This window comes from Cebidichthys violaceus, unplaced genomic scaffold, assembly GCF_023349555.1.
Source record: "Cebidichthys violaceus isolate CVI_PGR_0920_01 unplaced genomic scaffold, fCebVio1.0.p SCAF_6, whole genome shotgun sequence".
In the NCBI taxonomy this organism is placed as follows: domain Eukaryota; kingdom Metazoa; phylum Chordata; class Actinopteri; order Perciformes; family Stichaeidae; genus Cebidichthys; species Cebidichthys violaceus.
The window spans coordinates 2,159,052-2,177,132 of NW_027176816.1; the positions used below are offsets into that span (position 1 = coordinate 2,159,052).

Below are 18,081 nucleotides of genomic sequence, written 5' to 3' on the forward strand. Positions count from 1 at the left end.
TTTAGACAGTTCGGTACAGCCAAGATGTTTGTTTTTCTTTTTCTCTGGCTACGAAATAAAAAAAAAAACCCACCAAGATTTAAGCTGATCTGTTGTAAAGCCTTCTGTTTGTTTTAACCTGATCTTAACTGAAACACATTGGTATCAGCACGAACCCTGCAGGGAGCTCAGCAACCTAATAATTGGCATATAAAATCCCCAAAAGATTTATTGTCTGTTAAATTAAATTCATCTTTACTGGAGAGGAAGCCTCCGTAAAATCGGAAATAAACTGCTGCTACTGCTTCGCTGAGAAACACTGGAGGACAACAAGCACAAAGGATGGAGGCATTGCTCCTTAGTCTCCTCGGGTGGAGGTTGAGGTATGGCTCTTTTATTACTTCTCTCCAGTTTTCCCAGATGAGAGACCTGTCTTCCATCCATCCTCCCCAGCTCAGGTCTAGAGGGAAGGGGAGAGAGGATTGATTGCTGCACAGCACTCTGTTCAGAGAGGTTTTTTTTTTTTTATCTCCTTTCACTCCCTCTCAGCTCTCTCTCTCTCTCTCTCTCTCTCTCTCTCTCTCTCTCTGGGGAAGAAACTTAATTAGAGGTAAATATCATCAAAGCTGGTGAATACTAGCGAGTACCACGCCTCCTACCTGTTGTCTGCTGCTACGGAGCAATCCAGGGAGATCAATGCAAACCGATTCTGTGTGGGCTACACCTGATTGTATTTTGCCAGCATGGTGCAAGGCCAGTTGAGGGAGTGGGAGTGTTGAGGTGGAAGGAGTGTTAGTCTCCTTACTTACTTTCTTACTTTGCTCTTGGATATGGACTTCAGAGTGCTTTCAATACGCACAGCATCGAATGGAAAAGGGTACACTGTGTGCACACATACATCACATGTGTATGACTTTAGGCTGCAACTAATGATTATTTTAATCATCTATGATTTTCTCAATTAATCCATTACTTGTTTGGCCCATTAAATATCAGGAAACATGGAAAATGTTAAGCCACTAATCAGAGCCTTTCCTCATACCGTAGCTTTTTTAGTCAGGGGATTCTGAATGACATTGAAAAGACAACTCTGGTTAAATAATGGTGGCTTTTTTTTTTTAGATGTCTCCCAGTATGCCATCACATAAACAGTTTTATGTTGGAGTGTCATTTGAAGTGCCTATGGTACAGATTCTGGGCTTTAAATAATTTCAACACTATATAAGGGACTCCAGGAGGTAAAAGTACCACAAGTACCACCTAAATAAAACAAAAATGGGAAAGGGAAATGAACAGTTGCAATTCAAGAGGAAGTCTGGATAAAATATTGTGAATTTCAATGAAGGATATCAACCTCAACCCCATGGAAAACGTTTGGCAGGAAGAGCCTTAAAATACTTTATTACACCTGAAGTCTCATCACTCGGGCTCTTCCAGCTGCTGGAGGAATCGTGGCTCCCTTAAGCTAATCACTACCACAATGTTTGGGCCTGTCAAAAGTAAATACTGTTTGGCGTAAGATCTGAACAGAATTAGTGACTATATTTGGGACCAAAAGACTTTGAATTGGGACAAACTGCTTTTTAGGTTTCTACATTCAACACTCACAAATATGAAAACAAAATATGTATTTGAATACTGAGTGTAGCTGCTAGAAGTGCAATTACAAAGGAATATATATATATATAAAATATTGTTATCATAATATTTGTGAAATCTTTCCCATCAGGCTTCAAGAAACTAAATTTGAAAACAATTTGGCCGAAGTTTCCCAGAAAATGTCCTTCTTTCTTTTAAATATGTTTATTAGATTAGCTTAGCTTTAGCTTGAAAATTGACCTGAACATATGGTAGGATAGGATCTAAATAACTAGTAGTTCAATTTCCCTTTCCAGTAAAATCCTGGATGAAAGAAACCGGCTTCAAACATTACAACTGTTACAGCAACACATACTCCAACACACTTGTACCAGTCTGTACAGAAGTAGTGGCTTTTCCTCATCTTGTGACATTTTTCTTTAGAATCACACTTGACAAGCAACAGCAGCAGCGCGTGACAAACACATGGGAGCGACTCCTGCCAAACATCGAGTTTAAGTTCTGTGGACACACTTCACTGCAAGTCAGAAGTATCTAGTAGAACGTTAAAGGATAAAGAACACATATAAAAGAGATACATGCTTCAAACAAAGCAACTGACTACATGTTTGATGACATTGTCTCAGTGATTCACTATCACCTCTCGAGGTACAAGTGGTTTCACAAGAAAGGACAGGTTGCCTGTTAACGCGCTCATTTCAGTAGACTTCTCTGCAGCACAAAACGTCGGCATGACGTCAACACTATAACCTCTTCAAATTCTGTTGATAATGTTATTTCACTTTTGTTTTTAATAATGTAACCTTTCATTCATGGATGAATGATGTTTTTTTTTTAATATATAACGTGTGTTTCGTATCAGTTTGTAGGAATTAAAAAGGTTTAACGGATAAAGGGGTTCAAGTAAAGTTTGATATATTCTTACTGTTTGCATGGTGACATGTTATATAGACAGGCCCAGATGCTCCGGCAGCATCCTCGTGACTGTCACGTTGAAACAGCGAAGGCATTTGCAAGTCAACTACAGCTCTGACTACCATCTGCTCTGCCAGAGATGGATACTGTGGGGTTTTTTTTTTTTTTCCTACACTGTCCTCACTTTCTCTCCTCTTTCTCTCTCTCTCCATTTTACTTAAATAAATCCTGTCAGGGTTGAAGACTGCTGCTATAGTGGGATGTTTCTCAGGCAGCGTGGCAGTGAGTGTGCCGTTTGTAAATCCAATGGATGAGCAAGTAAATAGTGATGGGTATAGGGGGCATTGTGGCATTTGATGAAGCAAATGAGGTGGGTGGGGCAATAAGTGATTGTATTTCAGAACATCACAGCACCTTAGCATGACTTCTGCCTTTCAATAGATGGATTTTAAGTACTTTTTTTTTTACTAATGTTTACTGCATTCTGTATACTAGCCAAAGGATTTAGAAGGATTACTGGATTTCTTCTGTATCACAAGATTATTTTTTACAATTGCATTTACTTCAGAATGCTACAATATACAGTCATGCCATTACACTGCTTTGACTCCAAACAACATGTATTTGTGCTTTCTATCTCAATAAAAACAAAAGAATTTCTGCCAAACACAAGTATACGATTGTACATCCAGTCCTTTAGGCCGTGTGCGGAAAGAAGCTACACATTGTTCAGCATTGATAAAGTGAATTGAGGTCAACAGATAGAGAAAATAATTGGAATCTTGGCCTCATCTGTCTTCTTTCTCCAGTGTTGGATGGAGCCCGGGTGTTTTAAGGCAGTAACACTCCAACCCCTCTGGCTGAATACATTACCATGATCTACTGTGCTGCTACAGCCCACTCAACCATTCAAAGGTCTCTGGCCAGGGTAGCAGTGAGAGAGACAGAGAGAGAGAGAGAGAGGAATAAGGAATAAGATGGACTGGCTGTGTAGATGTGCGTAGGAGAAATGTGAGGGGGGGGGGGTCACACAGTCAAAGGTCACCTGGAGGCTAACATTCGATAGCTAGTCACTGGCTGTTCCTTCCTGTACGTTGTTACTCCTACACTGTCTATCTTCCTGTCTGCCTGCTATTCCAACCAACTGATTATACTGGCATGAATTCTAACTTCAGCTCCGATCTGTCCATAACGAACCCGTGTGGCATTTAAGCTTGTGCAAAGATAGAATCAGTAGCTTACATTTTCCTCTAATGACGAAATAAAAAAAAAAAGAATCATCTTGTGATAAAGTGACTAATTTCAAATGTCCCCCGTAAGCACTGCGTTGTGCATCAACAAGTGGCTCTTCTTTAAAAGTCAAGTCAAGCAGCTGCACTACACAAATTAAATTGCCTCTCAACGGCTCTCAACATGGCGATGCTTAAGCCGTTCGCTCGTAGCTACCAGTGCTAACAGCCCGAACAGCAAAAACTACGGCAAACAGCGCTAACAGTGTTTACCTGAGGGTGAAGCAGAGGGTGGGTGTCACGCTGCCATGATGCCGCTGTTAGGTCAGGACAGCGTTATCAGATGTGAGCGTGCCAGTGAGGCACGCTCACATGCACTAACATGCAGGCATGGCCGGGCCAACAAAGAACAGGGGAGAACCACGGACAACAACACACAGAGAGGGAGAGTGACTCCATTCTCTGCACAGGTGTATCACTCCACTATATCTTTACATAGCAAATAGTTGTTTGCTGCGATATTAATGCTCCGAATGTCGTATATTGCTCCTGTAAGTTCTGAGTGTCGATTATCATTGCCTGCAGTGTAATCGGCGCCTCCAGTGCTCAGTGTATCAGACAATCAGCCTGATTGGCCGAGACGTGATAGGAAGCCTGGCACACCCGTGCTGAACACTTTCTCTGATCAGCAGCAGAGCAGACACTCAGTCCAGGCGTCTTAAGTGTGGCGAATGCGGTAGATGAAATCTTTCTGGGACAGGGAAATGTTCTGGAGCTGGAAAATAACCCTTTTAACTTTAATCAAGATTATGATAAATGTTTCAATTGTGAAACCTGTGACAGATACAGAGCATTTCACAAAGAAAATTGTCTTCCCCCCTCCCCTCCCTCTCCCGGTCTCTTTGTAAATCTGTGCAGGTGACACAAGGGAGGGAGAGAAGAGAGGCAATTTAGTGGGAGACAGGTGATCATTTGAAGGCTGGCTGACAGACAGAAGCTCTTATTGCTATAGGCTGCTCTGCTGTTTGCCTTCCTCCAGTGACAAAAGGGGAAAGGGGTAGACGGGGAGGGTGGGGGGGCGATGAGGGGCGGGTAATTGTAACCTTAGCATTTAATAGAAATGCATTCTCTGTGGCTGTGGGGCCAATCAAGACAGTGACACAGGCTTCTTTTGCAAGCTCCTAGGTGGGGGAGTTGGAAGAGATGAGCCAGGGCAAAGATGAAGAACTCTCTTTCAAAGCCTCAGAAACTGACAAACCAGACAGCACAGAACACACGCAAGTTAAATCCCATTCCGCCAGGTCTCTGGGAGTGTCTCCCTTATCAAGTCTTCTCTTTTCTAAAACATAAAACAGCCCAGATCTATCTTTTACTTGTAATCACTACTGTTTTACAACTCACAAAAGGTGTTTTGGGGAAACTGTGTCCTTATAAGAGGTAATATTGTAGCACCAAAAGCCCAAGGCACAGTTTAGATTTTTAGTAAAGCAACATTCACTAAGCAAGTCAGACACTTAAGGCCAATTTTAGAATACTGTTGTCAGGGATGGGAGCTTGGAATTGCAGAGAGGGAAGAGGCACGTTGGGACAAATCTGTGTGGAATTCTACAAACGAGACGTGGCATTGAGGAGGCTTTTGTTTATGCATGCATGTGTACTAAACTCTCCTGAGATTCTATAAATGAGGCATGGGATTTAGGAGGCTATATACAAGAGTGCAATGTGTGAGACTGGTTTAAGTATGTGCCAACTTGCATGTTTCCCAGGTTTTTATTCTACAGTAAACGCGTGTGAATGAATGTCTGTGTGCAAGTGTACATTTTGTCAAGGTTTCTGAATGATGTATCTTGGCAAAATAAGAAAATCTAAATTCGGATGAATGACAATATTACATAATTCAGTTGGAATCATATAAAATATGTGCTCATTAGAGAAGTTGAATTGTTGACAAATGCTGTACATTAAAAGTTCTAGCAGCAAACAACTATTTTGCTGTGTAAATATATAGTGGAGTAATGTCTACCTGAGCAGAGAATGAAGTCTCTCTTGTTATCAGAGCTTCTCTGTGCTTTTCTGACATAGCCGGGCCGGCAACGTGTGCATGTTAGTGCATGTGAGCCTGCTCCACTGGCTAGCTCGTAGCCGCCGCGCTGCACTGCAGATAACGCTGCCCCAACCGACAGCGTCGTGACAGAAGGGCAGCGCCCCACCTCCTGTTCCTCCCCAGGTAAACACTGTTAGCTCTGTCAGCACTGTTGCCAATGTTTGCGCTGTTAGCACCATTAGCTCAGCTTTCGCCATTATGATAGCTGTTGAGAGGCAATAGAAATGCTCTGAAATTCACAACTAGCACCTTTTATAAAGGACATTAATAAATGTTTTCAACTACATTATAGCGTGTCATAAACATCTCTTTAACATTTAAGAGGGGGGGTTAAAGTGTTACCAATTGTTCAAATAAAAATTATACAAAATACCTCTTCAGTTAAGCTGCCGGAAACTCACCAAAAACGGTTGGGAAGTGCGGTATTACAGTGTTTGTGCCGTGTTAGTAAAGTGTGTTGGTATGGAGAACAGTAGCTACTGGGCATTGAGCTCTTTTCTTTTACCTATTCTCCCCCTCTGCCCTCCTTTCACTCTCCGTTCGTCTGCCCTCGCCACCTTTCCCCAGACCACGGAAAGAGAAATCCCATCCTCTTAATTAAACAAGGAGCCCCAGGACAGGGGCTCAAATGCAATTTGTAACGATTTCCCACAGCCAAGACTTTGATTATACAAGACCTCTTTATGCTGACCAAAGACTTCTTCTGAAAGCAGTTAATCTTCCATTGAAACCCATTAGGAGTCTCCTTGGCCCCGATCATCCACCCCACCAACAATGACCCACCCACACCCCTTTTCCTCAAACTCTACTGTCCTTGACTTTTTCCTGATGAATAGGGTGAAAATTACAACTAATAGATATCGCAATGAAACTTCCCCAGCTCATTAATTATATTAAGGCAATTATTTTTTGTATCAGAAGTTTTCTGAAATATTATGTTTAAACATGAAAATGAGGCATGATCTTAAGTATGTCCTAATTTGCGTATATTTTAAGAACAAAAATCTAAAACATTGGATAAAGCCAGGCACGCATTAAATATATTAAAGTCACAGGTTTAAAAAAAAAAAAAATATTTTGAGAAAAAAAATTCTATATTACAAGTTTCCAGAAATGTTATGTTAAAATATGAAAAACAACGCATTATCTAATGCTAACTTTTGGGGCATTAAGGAGAGGTCTACAGATGCAAACAGTAACAAGTGTTGTCAAATAAACAGCTGTGCATCCAAAATGTGTATTTTGGATGTTTTCGCTCCAGTAGTCTGAAACAGTGTCTGTAGCAAAATAGCCCCAAATCTCAAAATTGATCAGAGCATGAGAAAAGATGTTTTTGCCTGTAGTGCCTCCCTTTAAACAAGTGAACATGTTGTTCAGGATGACTAGTGTGACACTAAAGCACAACAGGACAGGTGGGGGGGCTGGAGTTGTGATTTAGCCTGAAGAAAATTTGGATCAACTCTTAATTAAATACTGCATACAGACCACTCTCACTGCCAGTTACATTATTCAGATGATCGTTGGAGTGCTTGAGAACAACTTGGTTTAAGCGAAAGTTAGGGAAGCGTAGAAAGCTGGAGGGGCTGTTAGCAGAGATAGTCCTTTTTTTTTTTTTTATCCAAGCTAAACATCACTTAGCTTGCTTGTATAGCAGTATGTGGTGAGTCAAGCAGGACCTTGTTAGCATACATTTCCCAGCATGTAGCAGGTGTATTCAAGGAGTACTTTCTGTACTTGCTCTATGGTTAAGACAGGGTAGTGGTTCTTACATTGACAGACTCTCTGCCGGCGTATTTGACACGGATCCTGGGCTCCTGAACCACGTCCAAATTGGTCCCTGACACCATCAGGGGGGTGTGGCCGCTGAGGAAAAACACAAGAAGACCCAATTTACTTTGAGGGTTTAAATAAACATCTTCATAAAATCATTTCTCTGTCTCAAAAATTCAAGAGGAAAAAGAGACAGAAAGACTGAAAGGGAGTCATCGAAACGGAAAGAAAAGTAAAGTAAGAAAGAAAAAAAAAAATCATAAAGAAACAAAGTAATTCAAAAGCCATTCTAGACTAAACTTTCTAACTCAGACGTATCTCTCGTCTGAATATTCGCCATCAGTCAAAAAATGAGCGCATCAAACCGCCTTTCATCCTCAGTTTCTTTAAGGAGATAATAGCCTTTGGAGAGGCGGATGATTAGAGATGCTTTTTAACCGACTTCGCCGGCTACAATCAACTGGTGCACATTTGTGTTTGAAATACCGAGGCAGCTCAAGCATATAAGGATGCGGTGGTAGTCCTGGGCTTCACAACACAGCAGCACGAACAAAGCACGCAAACAAAGCGGGGGGGGGGGGGGGGGGGGGGGGGGGGGGAACTGCTGGGTGTGCATCGCTCCCTGCAGCTGTTTGGGTTGTTGGTGATGTTTGTTGTTTGTGTTGTTGCGCCTGTCAATGTGGCGTGCAGAATAAAGATGGTACCACACAAGAGCTGTTGCAATAATACATGTCAGATGGGTCTGTGTTATTAGGCTGTTATGGGTTCACTTCAAAACTGTGGATAGTGAGTTACTAAAGATGGACCTTGTGCTATCTAAAGGCTTATAAATTAGATATGCTATACTCACACACTGACCTCTGCTCCCTCTTTGTCGAAATAAAGTATTTATCCATCTGTCTATCCATCTGTCTTTCTATCAGTCTATCCATCTGTCTGTCTATCTATCCATCCATCTACAAAGCAAAGAGCGATGACCAATATGATGATCCTTCCTTCATTTCCCCTCTCTTCTCCCTCTCTGCCGTCACACTTCTGCTGCAGCGTCGCCTACACTCTGTCTCTAAGCCCAAGCCATCTGCTGTAGACTCACACCTCTGATAGCACATTGTTCTACTAAGCCGCTATTTCATCTTTATCCCTCTCTTCCTTTTAATTAGTAGTGTATGTGTCTATCTGCCAAAGTCCTTCAACACATGGATCAACATTGAATTCGATAGGAGAATCTCAGCCTCAACAGTAACTATCCTCCCCAATCTGTGAGCTGTGGCAGTTCTATCAGATCCACGCTAATTGGAAGAGAACCGAACAGTAATTGAAAGTGCAATATTGACTTGAGTCTGCTTATTGCCACTGGCCTGGACTGGCGGTGGTAGTGGTGGTGGGGGGAGGAAATCCTTATTCTGGGTGACAGAAGCTCAGGGTTGTTTGGCAAGGGTGTGGATATAAAATGGCATCCCACACGTACAGTCTGTGAAGTCTTTATGCTGCAATCCTACGAGACAAGTGTTGCGACTTTACCTCGCGATGCTCCAGTCTGGATCGATGCGCTGGACGGTTGGGTCCTCTATGTACTCGAAGGTGAGGCTCTCCCTGATCTGGGCGCGGTCCACGCTGACGCTGATCTGCACTTGGCCGACCCCAGACAGGGAAGGGGCGGAGTAGCACACGATCTCCGTCATGGTCCGTCTACAAGTGACGCATAATTGGAATTATTTCAAAATGTATACAGAGTAATGGACATCTGTCTATGGAAAGCTTATACACGAGTGCAGGAAGCATCTACACGTTTTGAAAAGTAGAACTAAAGATACAATTTAAGCACAATTTATTAATTTATTATATAAGAATGCTTTCCCCTCCCTCTCCAAGGCTCCATGTTCCTCCTGCCCCCCCCCCCCCCGAATTTGTCCTAATTCATTAGCAGAGAGCTTGTACTAGAACGGCCCCCCAACCTCCCATCCCTTCCCATGCCAAGAATACAGTGGAGAAACACAAACCAGTAATTAGCCCCATATCTCATTAAAGCTGGCTTGACTCCTCAACCTTACAACATTACAGTCAGACTACTGTGGCGGGGGCTTAAAATAGATGCCGACAGCAGAGGAAAGTAGATAAAATAGATGCCGACAGCAGAGGAAAGTAGAAGGAGGACGTGTGAGAGCAACTAAGAGAGGGAAGGAGGGCCGGGTGGAGGGAGATGGAAGAAAGCTGTGAGAGTGAGAGACAAGAGAATAAAGAAAAACAGGGAAGTGTGACCAGATGAAGAAATTGATAGAAAGTGAAGGAGAGGGTTGGATAAAAAAGAAGAAGAACGATCCATAGGAGCACCAGGTTTTCTGAAAGCTATTATTACAGAGTTTAATGCAGTGGGTCATCAAAACCGTATTAAGATTTACATAAGTTTCTGAGAGAGGGAGAGTGAGAGAGGCTTTCCCCTCGGGGATTTCTCAGTAATATCAAGGGGAAAAAAAATACCAGAAAGCCGTGAAATATAGCAGCTTCTTTAATGGTAGTAATACACATCGTCATCTAGGGAACAAGAGCTCTTGTTTTTTTCCGTCCTCTTTTCATTTGCTCACAGCATGCCATATATCTAACGCTGCCTGACAGTGATGCATGTAGCGGCTCAAAAAAGTGAAAGAGACACTGAGTCAAAAAAATTGTGATAATAGCTGTAAATATTTTTTTGTTATATGAGGCATAGATGCTGTAGGTGTTAAGGTGCTGTAGGAAAAGAGAAAAACAAAGACGAACAAACCATGAAATGTCGCTGTTGATTTTCATTTTTTAACGTAATGTAAGTGACAATTCAACATTCACAGTGAGTGGATCCGTTTCACTTCCCTATATCCGTATTACACTGTAATGATGGAACTGTAAACTGTGAAATTCAAATGCGAGTCTTTCATTTGCACTTTAGTGAATTAATTTCCTCTTCACCTTAAAGTGCAATGAAAAGCCTTTCTCCATGAATACTCTGTCTTAAGCAAAAGCACGATCATACAGGCTGTTTAAGCAAATTAACCTTTGTGGTCCTCGAAAAACACAAGAGGAAAGTCTCACCCAAAGAACTCGCATGTCTGGTTTCCAAACTGAACGTTGACACTGCTGCCGGCGCCAAGGTTTTCTCCCATTATGGTTACTTTGGTGCCCCCGGACTCTGGACCTCTGCTCGGGGACAGACCTGTGACCGTGGGAGTCTACAAAACAGAGAGGTGCAGGGTAAGAGAGCAAACTAAAGGAAGAGGGAAGCAGCAAAATGAAAGAACAAAGCAAGAGACCAAAAGGCAAGCTAAAAGATGGGATATTTTCTAGTGGTAAAAAGGGCAGCAATTCTATGGTACCTCTTGATACCTTCACGTATTATCGCAGATCCCAAGCAAATTACAGTTATTCATATTGCCAGGCCGATGGCAGTAGAGTGCAGCGCTGGTGGGAGAAAAGAGGATAAAACCGGGAGCTCTTAGAGTCCCTGAGAGATCCTCCTCCTGTGTGTGTTTGAGTGAAGCTTTTTAAAAACAGTCTGAAAATAACTAGTGGTTACAGCTGCAGGCAGCTAGCCCGCCGTCACACAGACAGATGGAGAAATATCCAAGCAGAGAGCCGATAATATCGCAAAACACACATGTACACTAGCACACACGCATAAGTATTGCAGGCTGGAAAAGACAGTCACATAGGGAGTGTGTCTTGTCGGGAAAATTGAAGAACGCTTCTGTGATGGTGTCTTTTTTTTTTTTTTTTAGGTGGCCTCCAATACAAGGGAATTGCAAGTGGTGCCAATTCTAGGCTCCGTGGACTATTCTCTTGATAGTTCCACTGCTTCCCAGAGTAGCAGCTGTAACATTGGTGGGAAAAAAAAGGATTTATAGCATTTACTGCAGAGCCGAGAGCATCGATCAAAACTGTCAGCTAAGTGTGACTTCCGGGACACACGCAAAAGCACGTAACCTGAAAGCAACAGGGGTAATTAGTGGCTGCTGTTAATTGTTAAGGGAGTGCTAATTGTGAAGGTGTGAGCGAGCGCAAATGGCAAAACGAAGATTATCTGTTAGCTGCAGGCTGAGCAGACAGCAAATGACAGAGACGGGGAAATGTGTGCGCGAACTTGTGAGAATGGGGAGTCGATAATGTTTACCTGCTGACGGGAGCTTTGCTTTCCATTTCAGCAAGTTGATTGTTCATGTCTTTCTCTCGCTTACCACCATGCACAACCATCCAATCACACTTCATCTACGAGCTATTGCCTAAGGAATTTACCTAAAGCACCGCAAGATTATTATTATTATTATTTTTTTCCCATCCATTAAGCAATGCTGAACTTTATGCAGCAAGTGAGTTGTAAAGAATATATTGATTTGCAAAACTGTTTTGTACAAGATGCAATATAAATGTTGCTTTATGATCGTATCTCAATAAAAGCAAAGAGCATCCACCACCAGAGAGCCGCAGAGATCATTAATGGGAACGTTGCGCTGTTTATGGAAGAATGTTATTTCCCAAATAAGAAGCAAGCATACACAAAGAGCAGCTTAATTACGCTGTCGGTAAGCATGGCAACTCACACATCGTTATTGGCCCGTGGCGCATAAACAATTACTTTGCAAGGTAATTGAACTAACTGCGTGTTTTCACACTGAGTAGAGCACATTTTACTAATGTTTTATCATAAACAGAGTTATTCCAGTCATACCACAAAGGAGTAAAGTTGCGAGGAGCGAGCCCTGAGTTCTGGTCTGCACTCTCCAACGCACAGCTGGACTGGACCAGGTCGACTGTCTGCAGGAGCGGCATCCATCTCACATACAATCCTATAAAAGACACAGAATAATTCATCAAAATCACTGTACATAATACAAAAAAATAAAAAATAGTAGCTATGGAGTGAACTCAATCTTTCTTAAAAAATAACTTAAAGAGCAGAACTTGCCTATAGGTTTAAACGCTTGAGAGAAGTTGCGAGAAAGTAATCAAAACACTTCTCTGCTTGATATCGATTCATCTTCCACTCTCTACACAATCTTCTTTTGTTGTCTCACTCATTTCATTACGGGACACATCCAGGCATCGACCAGGACCCCCTGGATGACAGTCTTTAAATGAGACCGGTGCTCCTCCTCCCTTGGCACTACAGCACACCCGACCCGGGTGAAGTAAATTTCCCACCAACAACAAGGCCCCCCCCCCCCCCCCCCCCCCCCCCCGACCGCTCTGGTGCTGCGCCATCTAACGTAGATCACGCAGCGGGATCAATACAGCTTTACTGTGCCATGTGATCAGGTGAGACCAAAGCGCTGCAGGTGACCAGATCAAATGACATAATAAAATGAGGACGTCTATAGATCAGTGGTGCCAGGCAGCAGTAAAGTACAAGACAGAATCACAGGCTGGAAAGAGATGGGATATGTGGTGACGAGGCAACGGAATCAGAGAAGAACTGTTGTTGCTCCAGCACTGATCATCTGAATGATGGTGACGCTTTATAATAACTATCATGCATGAATGGTAAAATGAATGGTGATTACAAACTATCAACACCGCTGTAATGAATGTAACTTTAAAAGTTTCCTGTTGCACACATTATAACATGTTATATTAAGTATTTTTTAATAATGACAAAATTATTTGTAAAAAAACAAACAAAACATCTATGAACATTATTTAGACAGATAGTTAATATTTTGTCAATGGTTTGTAATTGCTTCATGGTCCATCTATCTATGTAATATTTATAGATGTTTTACAAATTATTTCTTAAGGGTTCGCAAATATTTTGGTAATAATTACAAATACTTAATGGAGTTTTATAAAATGTTATAATGTGTGCAACAGTAAACTGTTAATAATTTACTCATCTAATCAGAATGTAATTGTTAGTGTTTTTTCAGCTATGATACAAAATAAAGTAATTCATAATATAGTTTATAATCATTTTAATGTTTGTTAACAGTAAAAAAACTATCAACTTAAGTTGAATTAACTATACATTTACCATTCAGTAGTGATGGTTATTACAAAGTGGAGATGCTGGATGAAATATGTGGAAGAGAGTGGCTAAAGGAGGATTTACTCACGGACAGAACTGAGGTTTTTTTTCTAACATGGCCTCAGAGATACAGACACTCGCTTGCTTTCCTCACCTAAAGGCCAACTATACTGGTCCTTTGTGAAGTGGCATATTTATGGAAATAGGTTTTTGCTTTTCAAAATGGAAAATTCAATTGTGTCCTCTCTGTCTCCATCAAGAGACCTGCTCCGTCCGTAAAACCGGAGGGTTACTTTACTTCACACCAATTTAAACCAAATTCTAATGAGGACACAATTTGGCCACTATAAAAAAAAAAATGCTGCTGAGGAGTATCAGCGCTGCTGAAAAACACAAAAGTTGAGACTTTTACTTCAAAGCCGGAGAGGATTTCACACACTTTTCTGAAGTGCTACCATAAGGGACACATAAATATGTATTTCTTTTTGTTTTTGTCCGATCCAGTCCAGTCCATCCTGGTGGCTGAATCAAGACTCAAAACAAACAGTAACAGCAACAGTCAGATAAGGACACGCATATAATAGAGATGCACCGATATCGGTATCGATATCTGATATCGGTCCGATACTGACTGAAATAGCTGGATCGGTGACAATGTTCCAAATTGGTATCTGATACAATGATTCTTATAAATAGCAGCACTCAGTATCAGCCGATACCCAAGGTCCAGGTATTTGAATCAGGACTGAAAAAGTGGGATCGGTGGATCTCTAGCACATATCGAACCTACAGCCAACATGACCCCGAAAAAGCTCTGAATAAAAGTGCAGCTTGAAACATCATCACGGAGACTCCAACTCCTTCGAAAGTTAGACTAAAGGGGTCATAGGTTAGTTTTTTAATTTTGCACAGTCAATTTTCTTTTTTTTCAACATGCCATATAAATGAATTCCCTAGCTTGTCCCTAATTGGATTAAAGTGGTGTCAGATCAGTGCACTGCTGACAAATTGTCCCCTACAGCCAAGTGGCACATAGTGAGTTTTAATTACAACTGCCCAGTGAAGAGCTGGGAACCACACAGACATACTGTGTGTCATCCACACTGTTCATTCTAACATCTTTTCAAAATACCACCAAAAGGGGAAAATGTAATTCTCAAAAATAAATAGTTAGTCAATAGCAATTGTGCATGGATGTGTGAAATCTTGGAACCCATCGGCTATCCGTCTGACAACTCTAAGCCTCTGGGGTCAAGGGTCACATTTTTCGGGTTCTGGTGTTTTCAGTCTGATTGGCAACTTATGATAAAGAAGACCGGAGTTGGAGTTGAGAAACGACGTGAACCACCGGATTGTTTCAAAAGTAGCCAGTTTACAAGCTAATTTTAAACCAATAAAAAAGCTAAATCATTGTCGGACAACTCCCGGTGGGTTCCATTTCGGATTTGCTCTCCACATGTTCTGTTTACCTGCATTTAACCAAATCCTGCTCAAACGTGATTGGTTAAAACCACACGCATCACAAACGGCAACCACAACGCTTCAGATACCTAAATCTTGACCTGTTGCCATATGAATGCAGAATCTGTTTATAGAGGTTAGTATGTGTGTGACATATGTATTGTAACAGCACTATAAGGCTGACAGTATGTGTGTTACAGCCACGGTGCAGTGCTGAGCTGTTCTCTTTCTGAGGGCAGAAGTAGGCCAAAGAAAGAATTAGGGTTAAAGTCTCCTCTGAGAGCCACGCCTGTGATAGCTTGTGTGTGAGTTTACATGAGTGCATACGAGTATGCGTGCCAGCTGTGCCTCAGTGTGCAGCTACAAACTTTACACTATTCTCTAACTGACTCCAAGTTAACGGAGAATTTCACACTAACTAAAATATAATAGTGTGATTAATTTGGAGCATTTGTCATCTGAGCATTTATTCTATGAGAATATGAGAGCATTGCATTTCCCTCACCAATGAAACCAAATCCCAAAATGTATAGATTTAGGGTGAAGCCTCTTAGTTAGCAGTATGTGGGTGATATCCTTGCCTTTCCCTTGCGAGGTCTGCATCTCCTGGGGAGGTTGAACAACCATAAGGCACTGGGTTTCTCAATCTACACGCTCTCTGGGAGATGGGCAAGTTGTGAAGCATGGGCAACGTTTCATTAGTTCAGGGTGAGCGGGACAGGCTTTAACGTGATGCATGCACAGCATGGGACAATTAGGGAGGTAAACACAAGTAAACACACACAGCTGTTGTGGGATTGCTGCTGACTAGATGAGCTACAGAGAGAGAACCGGGCCAGTGTGCTGCAGGGGGAGAACAGCAATGTCAGGGGCAGATTGTCTGGACCTGCTCCACACTTCATTAAGGCAGAGACGTTGGGTAGAGCAGCATCGATCACAGTTTGTTAGCTGCTACACTATATTAAAACTCCTGTTTGGTCTTTTCTCCCTGTTAAAGGGTGTTTTTTCCTGTTCCGATGTGAGGGTTCTGGGACAGAGGATGTCGTGTGTGTACAGATTGTTAAGCCCTCTGAGGCAAATTTGTAATTTGTGATTTTGGGCTATACAGCAATAAATTGAATTGAGTTTAATGTGAGTAAAAATAGCTCTGTGTTGCCTATCAGGAGACTTGGCAAGCGATTTGTGTAGTTTACTAATTGAGATGATTAATGTTAATTTAAAAATGGTCATGCTGCATTGTGAACAATATATGGCAAACAATTTGTAGTAGCCCTTTGTATGACGCCCATGTCCACAATGCATTTTAAACATACTTATAATGTGTTATAATCTGCTTCTAGCACTCATAAATATTCATAATAGAACACCAGAACACATTATAAAGCATTTGATAACGACTTACAATATCAAGTATAATTTTTGTTGGTCGCTGACTGACTTTTTTTACATTATATGTTATAATTTATTATAATTTAATCATAAGATACTCTAAGTGGTCATTGTTTGCTTTAAGTAGAGTGAATAAAAACATTAAATCTCTACAAGAACATCACACAAAATCATTTTTTACTTTGCTTAAAGCACTTAAAGCAAACAACGACCACTTAGAGTAAATTAGAATCACATTATAATGTATTATAAGAGAGATTATAACGCATTATAAAAATATTATAATACATTGTAGACATGGGCGTCATAGAAAGTATTCCCCAATTTCCCAACTGCTTTCATTTTACTTGAAGGAAGTCCTTTAATAACCAAAGGTATTTCTAAACATCTGATTTTCGATCAGCATATAACTAATAACAATAGTTTTTTGAAGAATAATGCTCGTGCTTACTGTTCAGCGATGATGTAGCCATCCTCTACAGGGGTGCACCTCACCCCAGCCACCTCCACGTTGCCCACCATGTCCGAGAAGGCCAGACCGAGGTTCGTGCCATGGATGGTCACCCGTGTGCCTCCCTCTGGCGGTCCAGCCACTGGGGTCACCTACAGAACACACGGTAAAAAATGAGTCGGGGGGAGGGGGGGAAACTTTTGGTGACTGAAAAGTGAAATGAAATGATGTTTTCTTTTCGGTCATGGAACTGTCTTGACATTATAAATGGAAACAGGTTTCCACGGATGCTCAAGGGTAAATGCGCTCTTACGGTCCAGGTGGCTGTAAAAGCAATTAAGAGCACTCCCCACGCCTGCATCCACAGAACAACATGCCATGAGTCATTGTGCCAGGAGCATGCTCTAATCACAACACTAGCTAATGGCGCTGATCTAAATATGGCATCCAGACACACACAACTTTTAAAAACTTCTGCAAACAACTCCTTCCTTTAGAGTGTACAATGGTAATAAAATTTAAATCACAACTTTAACATTTCATTTAACATTCTGGATAGGCCCGTGCTCATAAACTGCTGTTGCCATGAGATGATAAATCTAACATGGTGCCATATTAATGCTTAGTGCAGATCACCTTCCCATAAAATACAATATGGCTACCCAGCATGACCTTGGCACAGGGTGCCACGCTGCCTTCTGTGCTGCAGAGCCCTGTTGAGGCTCCGACCTGGCCGTCGTCCAGCCCTTTAAACAAGAGAGGAGAAGCGGAGGAGGAGGAAAAAGGAGGAAGGAGATGAAGAAAGACCAAGAGAGTAGACAATAAGGTTCGGTGGACAGGGAAGTAAAGGAGAGAGAGGGGGGGGCTAAGAAAGAGGAAGGCAGCAGGGAGGAGGTGACGGTCCCTTTGCTGTGTGGAGCTGCTATGTAAACAATCAATACGCTATTACTGCTCATGCAAGCAGAAGGGGAAGAAAAACAACAGTCAGTCAGAGTTGTGCCCGCTTACTGAGCCGCAAAGCGCCACGTGAGGCCGACCCTTGGAGTGGTGCTGTACCGCCTCCCCTCCCAACCCCCGACACCCACCAGGGCATTGCGGCTTCCCTGTGGGACGCTGGCATTGTAATCTAGATTCAGTGGACATTAATTGCTCTGGATGTAAAGTAAGTGTGTCACTGCACCGCCTGAGGGGTCTG

At 42.0% G+C, this 18,081-nt stretch overlaps 1 protein-coding gene across 1 annotated transcript in view; it reads right to left on the minus strand.

Annotated features, from left to right (window-relative positions):
• The window catches only part of plxna2 (plexin A2), a 179,012-nt gene that overhangs the window by 34,527 nt on the left and 126,404 nt on the right, over positions 1–18,081 (minus strand). Inside the window, exons 14-18 of the mRNA XM_068733107.1 lie at positions 16,887–17,038; positions 12,293–12,410; positions 10,663–10,799; positions 9,118–9,285; positions 7,596–7,689 (exon numbers count right to left, since the gene is read on the minus strand). Coding sequence (XP_068589208.1) covers positions 7,596–7,689; positions 9,118–9,285; positions 10,663–10,799; positions 12,293–12,410; positions 16,887–17,038 — 669 coding nt within the window. The remainder of the gene's footprint in view (positions 1–7,595; positions 7,690–9,117; positions 9,286–10,662; positions 10,800–12,292; positions 12,411–16,886; positions 17,039–18,081) is intronic.